Raw genomic sequence first — 19,027 nt, 5'->3', positions numbered from 1 at the left:
CTGCCACCCGTGTTCCATAGGAACATCACAACAGGGCAGGAAATTCATCTGGTTCAGCAAATGAGGTGTGGATGCAGTCAATGCCCAGGGTTTTCTTTGCTCTACAGTGAAGCTGTTTGAATTCAGAGGGCAGGGTGAGAGGCAGCAGGGGTGCTGATGCACGCACTGACCTGCGACGCTGTAGGTGACCTCTCCAGCATAGTGCAAGAGTCGGAACTCTTCTCGCCCCAGGGACTTGCGGGTCTTCTGGTCAGCCAGTTTGTGCCTGGCAGGAGGAAGGGAAGGGGCTTTAGGAGGAGCAAACCTCAGTTTCATGGGGGATCCTGCTCACAAACCCCTACAGCATCTGACCAGGAGTGGGACTGCATGAACGTGGAAGGGAGCAGGGGATAAACCCCACTTGCTGCTTTTCAAGACCAAAAGTGAAGAGCTCTCCACCAGTAAATCGTAACAATGACAGGAAATGGATTTATGTTTATTTCCAAAGGATGAACTTCCAGCTTCCTGGCGGGGCTGTGGGGTGGTTCTGTGTGCACATGAAACTAGAAGAGAGGCAGGAGGGCAGGGAGATGCTGGCAGCAAGCTGGCGTACTCAGGAAGGCTGCAGAGGTCCCACTCTGAGCAGAAGCAGAGCATCCAGTATGAATAAAAAGACACTGGGAGCTCCAAAATGGAAGCAAACAATCTGAAAGGTGACACATGGAATTGTGCCAGGAAGAGGTAAGTCAGTAACCAGACTTTTGTTGCTCCTGCTTTAACCTGAAGCGTACTCTTGAGAGGAGCAAGAGAGTTGTGCTGACAACTTAGTGTTATCTTAACCCACAGTCAAACCTCTTGGCAAAAGGAAACATCATCTTTGACATGGGACCCAGTACACCTTGAATGCTGCTGCTTTACACACCAGGAATCATAATGCTGTCTAGGAGTAATAAAGCTCTGGGCTCTATTCCTGGAACCTACAAGTAACTGTGTGAACACTCACGTGAGAAAATGAGGATGGTTCTTCACAGTTTCCTCCAGTTTCTCCAAGAAGGTTGTGTCTGTGGCATCCCCAGGTCTCAGGCACTCTTCATCCTACAAACACACCCATTCCAGCACTGAGTTCCTGCTGTTCTCAGCAGAGCACAATGGCACAATGTCACTGTTCAGTGCACCCCGTGCTCTTCCCACCTGCTCAAACAGCCCTTGCTTAAGATGAAACCATTCTTTTCTGTGTTCTTGCCCCTGGTTTGCATTACACTGCCCCAGTTCTCTCATCTCGGAAGGTGCTGTCAACTCACCAGAATAGAAATGATGCCTTTAAACTTCTCCTCCACCAAATCACAGATTATTTTGTTATTGAAATACTGAACCGGTTCCCACTGCAAAGGCAAGAAACCACATTTGGGTGAAAACTGTTTTGGCCTGGAAACAATGAACATTGCAGAGCATTTCAGGCAGCACCTCACTGAAAGAATCTTTCTGTCAACTTGGAAACAAAGCTTTTTTACTCCTGAATTTGCCTTAAGATTCCCTCTAGAAAGCATCTTTTTAAGCAGAGACAAAGACTGCAATGGCATCACACACTTTTAGCTGTATCACACAAAGTACTTCAGAAAGAAAGCAAAAAGGAAAGCTCTTCAATACATTTACTTTAGAGACCACGATAAATCAGCAGCTCCTTTTCTAACCCGAGCTCTGACCTGCAGGAGATGCTACAAAGGAGAAAGTGGAAGTGATGATAGTGGCTCTTACCGCTATGCCTTCTGACTCGTACTCCTCTTGCTCTGACTTTAATGTGAGCTCTATGAAGAGCTGCTGCAATTTTTCATTACAATAATTAATACAAAACTGCTCAAAGCTGCAAACAGAAATCAGAGAAATAATCACTAACACTGTAGCACAAGGAAAAGAAGCTCGAATCAGCAGGCAGCAGCATGGATCTCTCAGTGTAAATCGAGAGAAATAGAAGAGATTTGGGGAAATGTTTATTTATTAACTATAAATTAGATCTAAGGCAGAAGTTCTTCCCTGGGAGGGTGCTGAGGCGCTGGCACAGGGTGCCCAGAGAAGCTGTGGCTGCCCCATCCCTGGCAGTGCTCAAGGCCAGGTTGGACACAGGGGCTTGGAGCAGCTGCTCCAGTGGAAGGGGTCCCTGCCCGTGGCAGGGGTTGGAGTTGGAGGAGCTTTAAGGTCCCTTCCAACACAAACCATTCTATGGCTCTATGATGATTCTATGAAGCTGTTCTGAGCATACAACTTGGGTAAAATCAGAAGTGCCAGATCAAACACCACAAATCACAAAGAATTTACTCAAAACTCAGTGATATGGATTGAAACAAACCTGTTGTGCTGGAAAACCTCAAATCCATAGATATCGAGCAACCCTAGAACTGTTGTGCTTCTCCAGCCTGGAAACTTTCCCTCCTGCAATAGGGTAAGAAAATATATGTTGCTATGTACTAACAGCTACGATCCATCACTGGATCTTACCCACTTAGTTACAGCATTTACTCCTCACCCTCCTCTTAATGGAAGATTAGTTTAGAAACCTTTGTAGAGTTTGTAATTTCTTTGCTTTGCAGCTAAAAGATGTGCAATTTCCCTTCACATTTGGTTGGATACCAGCAAACAAAAGGTTCATTTACCTCATAAGCCAGAGACTTGTTAACCTTGTTCACCAGCCAGGAGAAAGTGCGTCCGTATATTGCCTTGGCAAGAGCATCCCTTGCATAGGCTGCCTGCTCCAGGTTCAGGGGGCTGATGAGCTGTGTGCAGGAGAAGACAAAAGCCACTCAACAGCCGTCCCCCTGAGGGACTGAGTTTCCCCTAGTTCACTCCACAGCACCCTGCCCAGGCTCAGCTCCCATCACTGTCACCATTAACTTGTGGGATCCTGCACTGACAACCTTCAACAAGGCAGGAGTGACACATTCAGTTCTGGTAAGAGCTGATGGTGTACCATGAGTTGATTTAAGCTGCCTCCCCAGATCCCCATGTTCTTACCTCTTCCCCTTTGGCTATGATCTTCTTGTGGATCAGTGCATCTCGAAGAACAGAGCCTTCAACTGCTAGAAGCTACAAAGCAACAAAGTATTAAAGTCATTAATGAAGCAGTACATTCTGTTTATTAATAATAGCTTTAAGACACCAGAAAGGCTGATCCTAAAACCCCAGTGAAACAACCCTTTATTTCCCATTCACACTGCTGGACTTTTGCAGCATCACTCAGTCCTGTTCCTCCTGCACACCAGCAGTGATACGACCTAGCACATAAACTGGCTTGATGGCTCTGGCGCAAAGAACTGGGTAAGCAAAGCCATGAGGGTTCTTCTTTCTCTGCAGTAAGTCTCCTCCTATCCCACTGCCTGAAGGTGAAAACCTTGAGTCAGTGGTGGATCATATATGGAGAAATTGTCAATTAAAGGGTTTTGATGTTAATATTTGCACTTCATTTAGGTCAAATAAATTGATGAAAACTTCTAAATCATATTCTAAATGGGATTGAGTTCTAAATACAGAAACCTCCACAACTGATTTCCCTGCAACGCCTCTCTCACTGGTGATACTCACCCTAGCCAGGTATTTGATCTGATTCTCTGTGGTGACCTGGGCATTTCCCTGCTCATCAGCAGCAAACTGCACATTCCCCAGATGCAGGACACTGGCCACAATGCTCAGCAGATCCTGCGGAGCAACAGTCAGGAATCAGGATGATGATGAGAACCCACAGTGGGAAAGGGCAGTGAGTGAGATTTTGGTGTTAGTAACATTTTACAAGGAGATTTTGTGTTTTTTGAGGAAATACATTCCCTCTGAGCACTGCAGAAATAACAAATCAAAGCTGAAAACATTCCTTATAGGTAGGAAAAGCAGCTCCGGTGTTAAACATGTCTTACCTCCACCTCATTGTCCTTGAAGCTTATAATGGACAGGGCTCTTCGCACGATCTTCCAATCATTTTTATCATTTATGGAGCTGACCCTTGCACAGTGACCCTAAAAAGACACAATTTGATCTAAGTAAGTAAATTATTGTCAAAGATGCATTACTCACATCCAATGTGTTTCTTTTTATAGCAATGTTATTTCTGAAGTGAGGGAAGGAAACTAGAAAGTCAATTGGGAATATCCTGATGCTATAACAGAACAACATTGTAAGAGTTACTGGTTAACACACACCTTTACTAAGTAGTGGTACTGTTGTGGGTTCTTCTCGAGGCCCAGCCTTCGCAGTAAGTCCTCTTCCCCTCCTTCTAGCAGCTGGTAGAAAATGTGGAAGTTCCTCTCTCCATGATTCTGGTGCACAACTCGGGATTTCTCCAGGAGGTAGTTCAAGATGTGGCCCCCGACAGGAGCCCCCTAAATCAAACCAGGTACATTGGATTAGCTCATGAACAGAGAGGAAGACATTTCTGCCTCTTGGTGGGCTATTCAAAGACCAACAAGATGGAAACAACAGCCTACAAACAGAAAATAAGCTGTCATTTTGTATCACAGTGGCAACTTGAGTTCTGAAGTGTATGCAAAAGGAGCTGTCAGGTGACAATAATGTGCCATTATACAGGTCATGGCTACAGCACACACTGAATAGGATCCTGTTTGCGTAGAATTCCTTCTCAGAAGGAATTCAACACAAAGAACAAGCAGCAGAGCTGTGAGTGTGGAGGGATTATGAACTGAGATGTTTGAACGACTGCAGCATGGGGAGCTACTCAGTCCTTGCACTAAGTTCATCCCCACAGTGTGGGGCAATTTGGATCAGAATGGAAGGGAACACTGTGCAAAGTTACACCTGACAGAGGTTATCTTCAGATCACAGCTGGGAACAGAGACCTGCTGTGACAAGGACCAGTTCTGAAGTGTAACACACATATTAAGTTACCCTGTAATCAAACTGCACATCCATGTATTTCCCAAATCGGCTGGAGTTGTCATTCCGAAGGGTTTTTGCATTTCCAAAGGCCTGAAACGACAACAATCCAGAGAAAAAGGAGTAAGCATCAAGTAAGATTATTTATAAACACTTTGGTGAAGCTGCCAATTGCTTATTTCCAGCCATTAAAGCCTCGGGTTTTCCTTTTTGCAAGAGCTACCAAGACGGAAACAGATTGCAACCCAAATTCTAACGCTGATCATTATACCCAGTGCAAGCACTGCAGATGGAATATCCCTCTGAAAACATTCCCATTACCCCAGCAAGCTTATTTTAATGCCAGTTCGCTGCTGACAACATATGTCATGTCTGACAGCCTTTTCAAAGCTTCCTCTTCGATGACAGCTATTTGCTTTCAGTCACCCACAGCTCTGCTCACAGTAGGCAATGCCCTAATGGGCTGGGGCTATTCCCTCTCACAGGAAGCACCTTTCCCAGTGCATACAGCACACATGTGATACAGAGCTGAAGTATCAAAGGGAACTACAAAGACAGCTCAGGACTGGACACTAGAGGACACCACAGCACTGGGAAATGCACCCACAGATGCTTGTATCAGAGGGCAGCTGCCCACAGCCCATGTGTCCACTTGTGGCTTTACAAACTCTTCCCACGCCAAATGCTTCTATCCCAGCAGCTCAGCTATTCCAGAATCACTCCTGGTGGGCTGGAAAGGGTGAGCTCAGCTGCAACGGCCCCATCTTTGGCTTGGAAGCAGAGTGGGATTCCCCTGCGTGCTGTGTGAATAATCTGCCCCACATACCATGAACCAGTGTTCCCAGGATACGCTATCCCACCATCCCACTATCCTCTGTGCACTGACAGCTCAGTCCTGCCCAGAGGAGTCCATCTGCCCCCACTTCCTCTGCTGGCAAATGTGCGTGCTGCTGGTGTGACTCAGTGATTCCAGGTCAGGCTTCCAGCCTCACCTCCAGGACAGGGTTGGATTGTAACAGTCGGTCCTTCACGGTTTCCACCTGCTGACTGGCTGGGCAGGTCACGGCATAGTACTGCAGGATCTTCTTGGTGGCCTCTGTCTTGCCAGCCCCGCTCTCTCCGGAGATCAGGATGCACTGATCCTTCCTCTCCGTGCGCAGGGAGCGATAGGAATTGTCTGCAATAGCATAGCTGTGGGACAGTGATGAGCAGGGGTTAGTGGGTTTCTATGAGTGAAGGGCAGAGACTCCTCAGCTAAGGCCAATCCACAGGGAACTCCTAGCAGAGGTATCTCAGGTATGTGTTCATCATGGGCTGCGTGCTGGGGGTGACATCTCTATACACATCTTAACCAGCGAGCCAAGTTTCTGCAGGGTCATAGCCCAAACCTATCATATTCCTTTAAAAACTGCTCTTTTTGACTCTGACAACAAAAGTTCCTGTGGAAGATGACTAAATCATGGAATCCCAGACTGGGTTGGGTTGGGAGGGACCTTAAAACTCCTCCAGCTCCAACCCCTTCCACTGGAGCAGCTGCTCCAAGCCCCTGTGTCCAACCTGGCCTTGAACACTGCAGGGATGGGGCAGCCACAGCTTCTCTGGGCACCCTGTGCCAGCGCCTCAGCACCCTCACAGGGAACAGCTTCTGCCTAAGAGCTCAGCTCAGTCTCCCCTCTGGCAGGTTAAAGCCATTCCCCTTGGCCTGTCCCTACAGGCCCTTGTCCCAAGCCCCTCTCCAGATTAATGGTGCAGATAATGGCACAGGCAGTTACTTTTCTAAATATACAGGATCTCTCAGCATTGGTCCTGCAGGACAAAAAAGTTTTACATTCAGGAAACATCTTGTTTCCCATCAATCTTTAATCCAGCTTATCTTTGAAGTGATGACATACTCGGAAGGTCACAACTGCACTTTCCTATCTGGGTGGCTCCAGAACAGCCCAACCTCTCTCAGCTCCTGTGGGATGGCAGGGAGAATTGGATGAGCCAGCATAGACTAAGCAGCATCCTGGAGGCTACATAAACTACCACCAACTCAGGCCAAATACTACCCAAAATACCGGACACTTCCTCCTGCCTGTACCCAGACAGGTTTATTGCTGCTGGCCCTGGACCCAGCTTCTTCCTTTGCTGCCTTTTCTTTCACTTCTCTTTTCCTCCCCATGCAGACAGGATCTTCTATCAAGAACCACACACACTTTTCCAACACCAGAAAGCAGGAAGATGAATCTGGCAATGGTGGCAGCTGCTTACAAAGGGAAAAGACCAGAGAGGTGTGATGGAAGAGGTTAAGAGAAAAGAGGAGCATCAGCCCTTCAGCATGCACTCGTAAGACCACCACACCAGTATTTCCAGCTGGTGATCAAGCAGATATCCTGCTTCATGCACTTCACAACCCTTTTCTTTAACTCTCATGCTGTGAAATTAATTAATCACACCAAAATAACTGCCGTGGCCTTCTCAAGTCTATTAATACTTGGTGCTAAGGCAACACCAACGAGCTACCTAGCAACACAGCTGCACACTCACCCCACCGAATTCAGCAAGTCCTCTTCCCATCCAAGTTCTGTCTCCAGAGTGTGTTGAAAACAGTTGGATAAATGTAAATCTAACTAAAGAACTGCCTCTAGACTGTATTGGGGGTTTCACAGTCCCGCATAGAGAACCCCTTTACTTAAAGGCATTTATGGGCCCATTCCCAGTTCCCATCTCTGGCAGTTTTCATCAATCCATTAAAAACCATTAAAGACACTGGCACAGGGTGCCCAGAGAAGCTGTGGCTGCCCCATCCCTGGCAGTGCTCAAGGCCAGGTTGGACACAGGGGCTTGGAGCAGCTGCTCCAGTGGAAGGGGTCCCTGCCCATGGCAGGGGTTGGAGCTGGATGAGCGAGCCAGGTTAAACCATCCCCCATACAGGTCCACACAAAAAGCCTGAAACTCCACAAGAATCCCATTTTTATCCTAACAAACACAACTTCAAGTGCTCAGACTTTCCCAAGTGCTGGTGTTTCTCTCCCTCTCTGTGCTTGCAGCGCATTCTCCTTCGCTTACTTTCATGGGCTAGGTGCCAACAATAAGAAACAACTCAAATAGTTTGCTCAAAAATAATATCATTTACCCTTCCAAGACGTTTTTAAAGAAAAAAAAACCCTCCAAGAGGTGCTCAGAATTTGGTCCTGACAAAAAAAAACCCAATTTGGAGCCCAATGTCCTCAGCTCTCGTCATCTTTCAGTCAGACAAAAGTCAAAATGCTTTCAAAAATAACTTTAAACCTCAAAGTTGGGTTTGTTTTCTTTTTCTAAATGGGAAATCGGGAATGCTCAGCAGGCCAGACCATGTAAATAAATACATTCCTTGTTCCAACAGGCTAGCTGGAACAGACGGTAGCGTAGCAACCAGGGAAATACCAGATAAATAGTGGTCAGGCAGTAAGAGCCAAGGTAGGAAAGAAAGCACCACACTCACAGACACCCTCCTTTGCCCTGTGCTGAAGGAGCAGTGTAGAGGAGGGAAACACAGACCCCGAGTAACCCTGGAACAATGAACTCCTGTCCTGCCAGGACTGGGGAAGCAGCTCTGTTCTTCCAGCCAGGAAGGAACCAACTCCCTTTCCAAATACTGCTCTTGCAAAGGCAACTCATCCTCTTTGGAGAGAGGAACAGGAATAGAAAGAGCCTCACACCACACCCTCCGGAGGAGCCTTTCTATCCCTGTGCTTTTCAGTGCTGCGTGTGGGACAAGGACCGGTGCTCTGTGCTTGTTTTCACATGTCATTGCTGCACACGCCTGCGTGGGAGCAGCACAAGAGCAACTGTTTACCCACAGGCCACACTCACAGGTGAGGAGAAACTTCATAGAAGCTGACGCCACGGTATCGCTCCATGTTCTGTTTGCTGTAGATTTCCAGCTCCTTGTATGGATTAACAGACACCAGAACTGAGCCAATGTACGTCTGGAAAAGAGAACATGAAGCAGAAAGGTTACAGAAGGTCTGGCTGCAGATGCTCCATGAGACCAGACTGCTCTGAGGGCCGGGTGTTGTTGACAAGCACTGCCTGCCCCAGTGTGCTGGGGATGCTGCTGAGGGCCTCCAAAGAGGCCAAAGGTGCTGAAGAAGTGACCTCTTAGCACAGTGAGAATGACACTGCAGGAGTTACACCTGACATGTTATCCTTGCTGGATAAACAGCACCTGCAAATGGTTTTAGTGCTTCTAACAAGCAGGAGTAGTGGATTACTTCTCATATATCGTTCAGGATTGAGTTCAAGCCTGGGGTTTGCTGAAAGCCCATCACTAAGTGAATTATGACATGGAAGAACGTGGTGTGAGTTGGATTTTCAGTGCTGTCAATGCCAGTAGACCCCAGCTAGAGCACTGCAGTGAGTCCCTACCTCTGTTAACGTGGCAGGAGCCCACACTACTTCTGACACAAGCAGCCATAGTCCATCAAAGCCAACACCACCACCTCCAAATCCAACTGCAGAGCAAAGCATCGTCTGCAGCAACCACCCCAATGCAGGTGACTGAGGAACACTCTGGTGCCTGTCACTCTGCTACTCACATAGATCAGGTTCTCCTTGAAGCGCTTCCGCAGGTTCTCAATGAATGCTGCCTCACTGGTGAAGTTCTCGAGCAGGACAAAGTCCTGGACCCCCACCCGGTCACGGGCGGTCAGAGCACTCTCCATGGTCAGCCGAATGCCGTTGGCCCCCGCTCCCTGCAAGCAAAGCAGAGCAAGGTTGGGATATCCATGGTTTTATCTGCAGGTCACTGAGTCCACAAGAACCATTAACCACAATTACCCATGGACAACCTATAAATAGGAGAGGAAGTTAGAAGAACCCCACTACTACTCCAGGTTGAGCTACTACGTGGTGAAAATGTTGGTCACTGTATACTAACACTTTCTCAACTGGTTTCTCCTGATTGCTTTGGTGGGAAAGTTATTGCTAGATTTCTAATAACTTTAAAGCAATCATTTCATAAGGAGAATAAAACTTGGATTTCCCTTAGCAGGAGTGGGACTGAAATGGGTTCTCTCTGCTTTTCTCTCTCCCTTCATAACGGGAAGTCGCTTCGAGGTGAGGAATCTTTTATGACTAATGGTGATTCATCTCATGAGCAAACAGCTTCACGCTGCTGACCAAGTTAAAAGCTTCACCAAAACACCCAATGGGAAAACTCAGAAGTAATGAGAAGTGGGCACTTCTGCATCCCCTGCCACTGAATCTAGGCTGTGACACTAACGTCTATCCCATGCATCAAGCAGCTTCTACTTCCTGACCCGCTTTTAAAGGTTACGTTTTCAACACGACATGGTTCAGATACAACCATCTCTGCATGACACAGATCTGCTGCCTTCTTACTCCACTCAGCCTCATGTACTAAAACAGGGAGAGGAAATGTGCACCAAGTGACTCAGTCGCTGCTTGCAGGGAAAACTGCTACACAGCAGACAGATGATGTACAGGGCACAGAAGAGACACTCCAGAAACCAGAGACAGCAGATCCAACACAGTAAACCATTTGCCTCACATCTGTGCTGAAGGATCTGCATTTCCTTATCACACTCTTAAATCCCTCTTACTTTGCAAACTCCTCGCAGCAATCACCCTTCTCCTAAATCATTTCCCTCCAGCACTAATGCATTTCAGAGAATCTGCTGCTATACTCTGGGATGTTGCCATCGCTGGCACAAACGCCACTGGTGCCTGCTCCTCACAGGCCAACAGCAATACCCAGCACCCTCTCCTGCAGTGGTGGTGCAAGCCAGGAAGGCCAGACCCCTGCTGCAGCACTGGCATCCAGCCCCAAGACCCTGCACAGTGATGGAGCTGGTTTTGCTGACTCACGTTGTCAGGTAGCTCCTTTGTGCTCCTTCTTGAGATATAACAGTGGTCAGAGCACGGGGCTGATGGTGTGTGTGCAGGAAGCAGAAATGAAAACCTTGGTCAGAAGAAAATTTACCTTTGGTTTTGTTAAGTAGAAATAAAGGTAAGACCCAGGCAAGTATAAACGTGGGCCCAAACCAGTGCAAATTCCCTCAATCTACAGCTGTTCAGACTTACCAACCACTTACAAATGCAGTTTTACCTATTCCTTTAGGTTGTAATGGTCCTTCTTCCCATAACCCTGGACATAAGTGATGGTGTGGAACTAGAAGCTTTCAGGAAGACACATCAGTTCCTCCTGGAACTCCCATACCCAGACCCACTCTAATGGCTCAAACATCACAAAGAAACATTCATTTTCATTTCCCTTCTTATTGTTTCCTGAATTTCTAAGCTTTGAAAGATGCCGTTTGGGAGGAATTCTGCACATGCTGTCACTAAGTCATCTTCCTAAAAAGCCCCAAGCTTTCCAAGCCAATTCCTCCAAACCTTCAGCAAAGCACCCGGTTGTCTTCTTCAACCCTCTTGCCAAGGTGAAGAGGAAAGGGATAAGCCCTGGAGAAGGAAGGTGGTGACACAAAGGACAACACTGGCAAAAGAAATAGAGAACAATCCCATACAAATAAGCTCTGCCTAGAGCAGTGCAGTCCTGAAGCAGATTTTGGGCAAAGATAATGGGAACAAAGGGAAAACCAGTAGAAAAATCCCCAGTTTAAGTGGGCAGGGTTATGAATATGGCTTGAAAACGACCGAGGAGAAACTTCCACCCTCACACACTTAATCCAAGTTTATATAATCCTAAAGACTTCCACAGAAAACGTCACTTAACAACTTGAGCAGCTCCTTCATCAGCCTCAGCCCAGGACACACTGATCCCAGCGGCACACATCCAGCCTGAGGAAGGAGCAATCCATCCTCCTCACAACACAAACTGCTTCCTCTGGGACAGGCAGTTAAAGGCTGAGGAGCTTTCAGTTTCTCCTCCTGCAAGTCCAAGCTCTCTTTGTGAGAACTACCTCAGACCTGAAATCTGCAGTTTAAAAACACCCCTAAAAGCAGCCTTTGGGCAGTAGTTAACTGCGACCCGGTTACGTAGGCACATTCTCCAGAAGATCATTTTAACCACAGTGTTGTACCCTCCCAAGCCTAAATCCAATGCAAATATGAAGAGCAGTCATAAACCACAGATGAGCAATATGTGCTTCTCCATGCCAGCATTTGCTCATTTGCCTTACTGCTTATGTCCAAGTCTGCCACCAGCTTAAAACATCAATGTTAACTATGTAACTGCCAGGAACTTCAACAGATGCAGGGTAAAAGGAGGTGAGGATAACTCCTTCTATAGCAAAAGGGAAACAGAACAGTAAGAAAGCAGGGAAAGAAGACACTATTTAGCAAAATCTAATCACAATGATGACCATATGGTCCTGCATATGATGAGTGTGACAGCAAGGCCCTGAATACATTAAAATAACTGAAATGTGAAGTATTTGGTGCTAGCAGGCTGCCTTCAAATCTGGTGGCTGTAAATTAATGCTATCAAACCCAGTCAGGGGGCTTAAAGCCGTTTGCCCATGGACAGCACGGGCTCCCTCAGTGCCTTTGCAGTGGATGGATCTCCCTCTGCCAAACCGCCTCCGGGTGATGTACAGCTCATTTCCAACGAGCTCTGCTCTGTGCTACGTGAGAAATCAGCTTGGCCAACTCTGAAAGCCCTGTGATAGGGAGTGTGTATTCCAGGTAACGAGGATAGAGGCTGTGAGGGTCTGATTAGATCCTTCCTTGTGCAAGTCAGTTCTTCTGGAAGCTGCTAAGAGAGTTCAGTGGCAAATGAGCTGCTGGGACAGTGGGAAGAGAGGCAAAAGGCCCATCCCACAGCCCTCTGTGCAGCTGCACCCTTTGGCTTCCACCAGCTCCAGTGCTTGTGCAATAGGTTACACTGGAAACCTGACATGGATTAAAACTAGCTTGGGTTTGGGTTCTTTTATGAGTATTGTTTTCATATCCAGGCCATTTTCCCACACTGGTTCAACTCATCCTCCCTCGCAGCAGCTGACAGATGATGGTGGTGCAAGATTGGGAACCACACTTGGGATTGAGGGCAGGGAATACTGCAGCAGCAGGGTCAGCTCCTGCGGGTGTAAGTGCTGGTGAAACCACCACCAAAGAGGCAAGTGAAGATGTAGTCTACCAGCCCACCAGCACCAAACCACACACAGCCTTTGCCTCCCTGGCACGTGTTCATGCACGCAATTACCTGTCTTGAATCAATGCAACTTGCTAAATCAGCCAAATAAAGCACGGGGGGGGGGGAGGAAAAAGAAGGTGGCCACTTTCTATCAAGGTAGTGAACTGAATCACCATAACCATGGGATCATGGAGTGCCAGACCCAGGGCAAGGAGGGAAGGGAATGCAGGTGCCCATTGACAGTAATAACCCATTAACTCTACCATGAGCAATTTGACAGTGCCCATAGGAACCAAAAGGAGGAGCAGGCTAAGGATCCCAACCCTCCTAGGATACACCATGCTAATGCCACCCCAACACAGGCTGCAAACAGGGAACTGCAAAAATCTGAGCAATCTCCAGCTGATCTTGGTGCCTTTCTCTCTCAAACTTGCTTAAAACCACAGCCCTTTACTCAAATCACATCCTGATGGTCACTCCTGCTTGAGAGAGTACAACCTGCCACAGCATTTCCCATAGCCACCCCAGGGCACAGCATCCTAGGGACTCATTCCCACACTATTTTAACCCACTTTTTGCTTTTAATCACTTCTCCAGAGCCCTTAGCACAACAGTGGCTCATGGCCAGGAAAGGAAAAGCCGTCGCTCCTGAATGGTGGGGCCCAAGCCAGTGCAGTTACCAAAGCGGCACCACTTCCACATGCCTTTCTCTTCCATGTGATTAAACTTTGGGAAAGACTTCCTGCTGGTGTACACTGGTGCTGAATGCAGCCTGCAGAGCCAGGTTTACCTTGGCTCAGGTTCCAGCTTTTCTTTGTATTCATCCAAGAGTCAACAAGACCAGAAAACACCCGTCACAAATGAGAGTACAAAAGCACTCGAGACTATACCAGAGTCTCCTAAGGTGAGCTGGTAAATCTCTGACATGCGACTGTGAAGGTGTAAACTAGTAGTTCTCTTTTTAAACTATGCTAAAAGAGTATGAGAAAGACTTTCCTCTGCTTAAGGCTTAAAGATCCAAGCATGGGATGGTTTGGATTGGAAGGAACCTTAAAGCTCATCCAGTTCCAACCCCCTGCCATGGGCAGGGACACCTTCCACTGGAGCAGCTGCTCCAAGCCCTATCCAACCTGCCAGCCACCAGGAGATGAGGAAGCACTCAGTAGCTCAGGCAATTCCCAGTCCTTCCTGGAGCATCCATGAGTGATGCTTGTGAAAACACCTGAAACACTCCAAGTGAATGGTCTTATATGGAGCAGGGGAGCATTGCAGTCATCTGATGTAGAAAGAAAAGTCATATGACAAACATGATTTCTGCTTCAGTCTGAAGATGTATGTTTGACTGTTCTCCTCTGACAAGGAATTAACCAGCATCCATCCAGCAGAGCACGAGACTTGCACTAAACCCCCTCAGGAAGCGGGTGCATCTTTATCTTGGTATGGAGTGAAAGATGATTGATCTGTAGGCTCCAGAAATAGTCACAAAGCCGGGAACGGAAGAACAGGCAAGAACCAAGCAGGAGTGGGAAGGGAAATTCAGATTAGATTCGGGAAGACAATAAGGAGTCTGAACCAAGAACCAACTTCTCGTGGGGAGGTGGCAGTGAAAACACATTTGTCTCCTGGCTTGTCTGACATTCCTCACTGTCATGCCAATGCTGCAGGAAGGAAAACGATGCCTCTGATTTCTCCTCCACTCCACAGCCTTGAGAAAGGGTTTGGACACAGCCTGAGCTAGACAGCAGGGCAGACAAAACTCAGCTCTTTTATCCAGGGCCTCAATTCCTGAGGTGCAGAATGGGAGAGCTCCTCATTTCCTTTTACATAGAGAAAGCAATAGTGAAAACAACTGGGGTGGACCAGAATCAAGGGATCTTAGTCAAGCACTTGCTGCCTGCCAGAGAATCTCTGCCAGGCTCAAATGCAGCACTTGGGATCCTCCTCCCTCTTGCCACACTGGAAATGAGCTGCTCTTTTTGGACTATGTTAGTCAACAGCTGGGTTGGAATAAGGGATCCTTGAGGGGCAGCTTGGGTCTCCAACAAAACACCTCTCCAAACAGCCCCATGGATTTATTTGCCCCTCCTGAAGCCACCTGAGCTCAGCCAATAATTTATACAACACAAATCCCATGTATTCATCTTGTTTAGTTAAGAAAATGAAGTAACAAAAGCAAACATTTTAGCTTTAATTCTGTAAGCCAAATGAAGTTATTTCCCCCAAGGTGTAAGCCTGTGGGAGAGGGGCTTGGGACAAGGGCCTGTAGGGACAGGCCAAGGGGAATGGCTTGAACCTGCCTGAGGGGAGACTGAGCTGAGCTCTTAGGCAGAAGCTGTTCCCTGTGAGGGTGCTGAGGCGCTGGCACAGGGTGCCCAGAGAAGCTGTGGCTGCCCCATCCCTGGCACTGTTCAAGGCCAGGTTGGACACAGGGGCTTGGAGCAGCTGCTCCAGTGGAAGGTGTTGGAGCTGGAGGAGCTTTAAGGTCCCTTCCAATCCCAACCATTCTATGGCTCTATGATGATTCTATGAAGCTGTTCTGAGCAGACAACTTGGGTAAAATCAGAAGTGCCAGAACAAACAGGATCAAAACCAAGTAACAACTCTGATGACACAGACCAGTGGAGTTAAAGGAACAACTTGAACTTACAAACAAGTCACCATTTATAGCAAAATCACTTTTCTATTCCTGCCTCTTTTACAGCAATACATGGCCAGCAATGGAATGTGGGAGCCCATACTCAGAGCCTGCTTCTCGGATACTTCCCTCCTGATCCTAAACCACACGTTGGAAGGATCTAACTACAGAATACGCTATTCAAGAAATTATATTAAAGATAAAGAAATGCTATTTCCTTGACTAATCCTTGTAAACTGTTTATTTTGAGGTCTTATGTGTTTTAAGTAGGGACAAACTGGAATACATTAAACCATAAACCAACCAGAAATACAGGGGAAGCAATCTCGGTCTGCTCTCACAAAGACTTACATCCCCACTAGCAACCTGCCTAGAAACTAAAGTTCTGCCTCCCTCACTTTCCAAGCTATGGAACCATTGCATCTCCCAATAAAATGCAAAGCACAAAGGGAAATGGGAGCAATGGATCACCCTGTGTGTATTACTTTAAGTATCTATCAAACATATAGGGGATAGAACTGTGAAAGCATCTTTCCAAAAGCAATACTGCAGGGTGCAGATGCTGCTGCAATTAATGATGACTGTTGATGCAGTAATCAATGATGTTTGACATTTGCAAATAGGAAGTATTTAGAATAGTAAGAATCCACCTAAGGAGCTCGAATGTAAATTACAATCGACCAGAAACCAAAGCAAGCCATGGAGATTCAATGGCAAGGAGGTAACATAATTTGTTTCATGTTTATAATGGGATTACATCTTCTAGACTTCATGTTTTGGGGGGATAGGGAGGAAGTTAGGGAAGAAGAGAAGCAATCAGTAGTGAAAAGGAAAAGGGAGTTGTAAGAACTGATTCAAATGAGAGGCAAAGCATCTACCCCTTAGAGGGGCTGCTGATATTTCAATCAACAAGCTAAATATAAAATAGTAGTAAGAAAAATGAACCAGACAAACCAGGAACTCAACCAAGGCTGGAAAAGCAAATACGCTGGATTTCTATATTTAGGGAGCTGACATTTTTGCTCCTGAGCAGCTGACACAAGCTGGTGCTGGTTGAGAGATGCTGCTCATCACTCCTCATTGCAGTACTACCTGTGCCCCCGGGGTACAGGCCTGGGCATCCCTCAGTAGCTGCAGAAAATAGAGGGCACAAGAAGCCAAATCTCACATCATTGCCCTTCCAAGGAAGCTTTGTCATCGACTGAGCTGGTGAGAGAAGCAGAAACCCAGACACCAGTCTACAGGTAAGAACCATGGGATGCACGTGCTCCCCCTGCATCCCTGCTTGCAGCAATGGCGTGCCCACTCTGCATCCTTGTTCACTGCTCTATTGTATTTCCTTCTAAATCCATGCATCCTTTCATCTCACTTCCAAGCTATACTGCAGGTTACTCCTGCAGCACTCTGCCCTTCCCCACACCAGAGGTTCCCAGCTTCCCTGCTGAATTCCCCACGCCCCACACAGCCATTTCAGACCATGAAGTCTTGCAGGGATAGTAAAACTTTCCGAGCACAACAAGCACTCCAGAGCATTCCTGGAGCATTTGAAGGGCACTTCCACACCCATGTGTTCTCTTGGAGAGCATCAAGCACCACCCTGGACAACACCACTTATCACACTCTCTCTATCACCAACCTCCTGCTGTAGGTGAGTTTGCTGGCTCCACCATCCTCCATGCCAACAGAAACCCAAGCACAAGCACTGTCATCTCCACCTTCACATGTGCTGTCACATCTGGGCATGTTCTCCAGAAGCTCTGCTCTTTCCTTCATCACCAAGACCCTTTCTCAGAGTGGTCAACACTAGACTATTGGGATGCACACACGTATCTCTACACTGAACAGGTACAGGATACTCCAGCCCTTGCTACTGCTCCTTCAACAGAGAAGAGCTTAAATCCACAGACACGATGTTTTCAATCCTCCTCTTCCTAAATTTGGGAAGTTATTGCCAATTAGAGCCTTGAACATTCTCATCCAGCCAAAAGCCCACGTATGCTTCTGTTATAACATTCCCTCATTCTTGATCTCAGCATCTTCCAACGTCAGTGAATTCCATGGCCCAATTATGCATTGTATGAACATAATCCTTGCATCACTTTGGCAACTTCTAACACAAGTGAATGTCCCCCTTCCCGCGCTACAGCACAGAAGAAAGGAGCTCATGATCTGTCTTCTCTATGGCATTATTGTATGTGAACTTTTTCCCCTTCTCTCTTACTTCTCTCTTTCTCCAGGTACTAATCCTGGTCTTCTCAAGCTTTTGCCACATAGTTTCCTAAGCTCCTGGTGCAATGCAGTACACAGAGCCAGGCTTTCTGGTTGCTGCTAAAACATGGACAAAGTTTGATGAAGTAAATACACCCTGGAGGAACCGAGTGGCAATGAGTCCTTAAGCAGGTATTTCCTGCCATTCCCGAGGGTGGTAGTCAGACAGAAAGGAGTCCATCACGGCCCTGGGAAGGACACAGCAGAGCCCAGCACCAGTAGGGTATGTTCACATCCTCAAGCCCCATCCACCCAAGCAAAGGTTCCCCCCTTTCTTCTCCCCTAATGCAGAGCACAGCTTTCCCCCTCTCTTCCCACTTCCTCAACTCCCACCTTGGCTTCCTCCTTGAAACATGCATTTCCCTGGGGTTTTATCCCATTCCAACCCCTTCCAAATCACTTCCCAATGAAGGGATCTCTCGCAAAGCATTCCACTTCCCTGCTGGAACCTTGGCAACGTGTCTCCCTTCTCCTGAGGGCCAGACACACACCCGAAAGCTGCAAACCCACCAAGAGAGCTGAGCAAATCTTACCGCGCCTCTGAACTTCATCTCTGCCTCCTGGCAGCTCCTGCAGAGCCTCAGTTCACCCTGCTGCAAAAAGCAGGAATCTGAGGACAAGTTCTCCCTCCTGTCAGTTGCTTTGGGTTTTTTTCATGGCATTTTCGGTGCAGTCACAGCTCCTTCCCTCCCACCAGCTCCTACTGGAGCATCCCGGAGAGGGCGTTTTCCAAGGAGAAGGAGAGGAACTCTCCTCCCCTTGCAAAGAGGAGAGCCGGGTGTGCAGAGCTCAGGAGAGGCAGGCCAAGAGCAGCCAGCTGTCCTCTGCCTTCCCTGCAGAGTGCCTAACCACAGGGAAAAACGGCAAGGAAAGGAATTCCAGGCGCTGGAAACGCTGGTGCAGAGCCCAACACACAAACCCTGGGACAGGAAGAGATGTGCTTCATTACAGCATGTTTGCACTGAAGCAGCAGCAAGAGGGTTCCCCAAACCTGCTCCCAACTCACCCCAACAGCAGCACAATCGATCTCCTTACAGTTACACTTGTACACTTATGGTCTTGGTGAACCAAAAGACCACAAAGAGTCGGAGGACAGGGTGTAGTTTGACTTGTCTGCTCTTGCAAAGACTTTTAGCATAGGGCTCAGGGGTATTGCACTGCAGAAACATTGAGACATGCATTCTCAGAGCACT

The 19,027-nt window shown here is 47.5% G+C and overlaps 1 protein-coding gene across 3 annotated transcripts in view; it reads right to left on the bottom strand.

The window, feature by feature from the left end:
• MYO1C (myosin IC) overlaps positions 1–19,027 on the bottom strand; it is a 49,897-nt gene that overhangs the window by 8,955 nt on the left and 21,915 nt on the right. For 2 of the 3 annotated variants that reach the window (XM_031053690.2, XM_031053691.2), the window contains exons 2-15: positions 9,414–9,569; positions 8,689–8,804; positions 5,844–6,042; positions 4,864–4,944; positions 4,161–4,340; positions 3,879–3,977; positions 3,553–3,666; positions 2,986–3,057; positions 2,628–2,747; positions 2,324–2,406; positions 1,735–1,840; positions 1,281–1,361; positions 983–1,074; positions 171–265 (exon numbers count right to left, since the gene is read on the bottom strand). In XM_031053690.2, the coding sequence (XP_030909550.1) occupies positions 171–265; positions 983–1,074; positions 1,281–1,361; positions 1,735–1,840; positions 2,324–2,406; positions 2,628–2,747; positions 2,986–3,057; positions 3,553–3,666; positions 3,879–3,977; positions 4,161–4,340; positions 4,864–4,944; positions 5,844–6,042; positions 8,689–8,804; positions 9,414–9,539 (1,564 nt within the window). In that variant the 5' untranslated portion in view covers positions 9,540–9,569. Of the gene's footprint in view, positions 1–170; positions 266–982; positions 1,075–1,280; positions 1,362–1,734; positions 1,841–2,323; positions 2,407–2,627; positions 2,748–2,985; positions 3,058–3,552; positions 3,667–3,878; positions 3,978–4,160; positions 4,341–4,863; positions 4,945–5,843; positions 6,043–8,688; positions 8,805–9,413; positions 9,570–18,367; positions 18,515–19,027 lie in introns of those variants that run through there. The other variant, XM_005154362.3, reaches the window with a different exon arrangement.

Source organism: Melopsittacus undulatus, chromosome 13, assembly GCF_012275295.1.
Source record: "Melopsittacus undulatus isolate bMelUnd1 chromosome 13, bMelUnd1.mat.Z, whole genome shotgun sequence".
Lineage (NCBI taxonomy): Eukaryota > Metazoa > Chordata > Aves > Psittaciformes > Psittaculidae > Melopsittacus > Melopsittacus undulatus.
The sequence above is the reverse complement of the archived record's forward strand: the minus strand, read 5'-3'. Positions and strand labels throughout refer to the sequence as shown.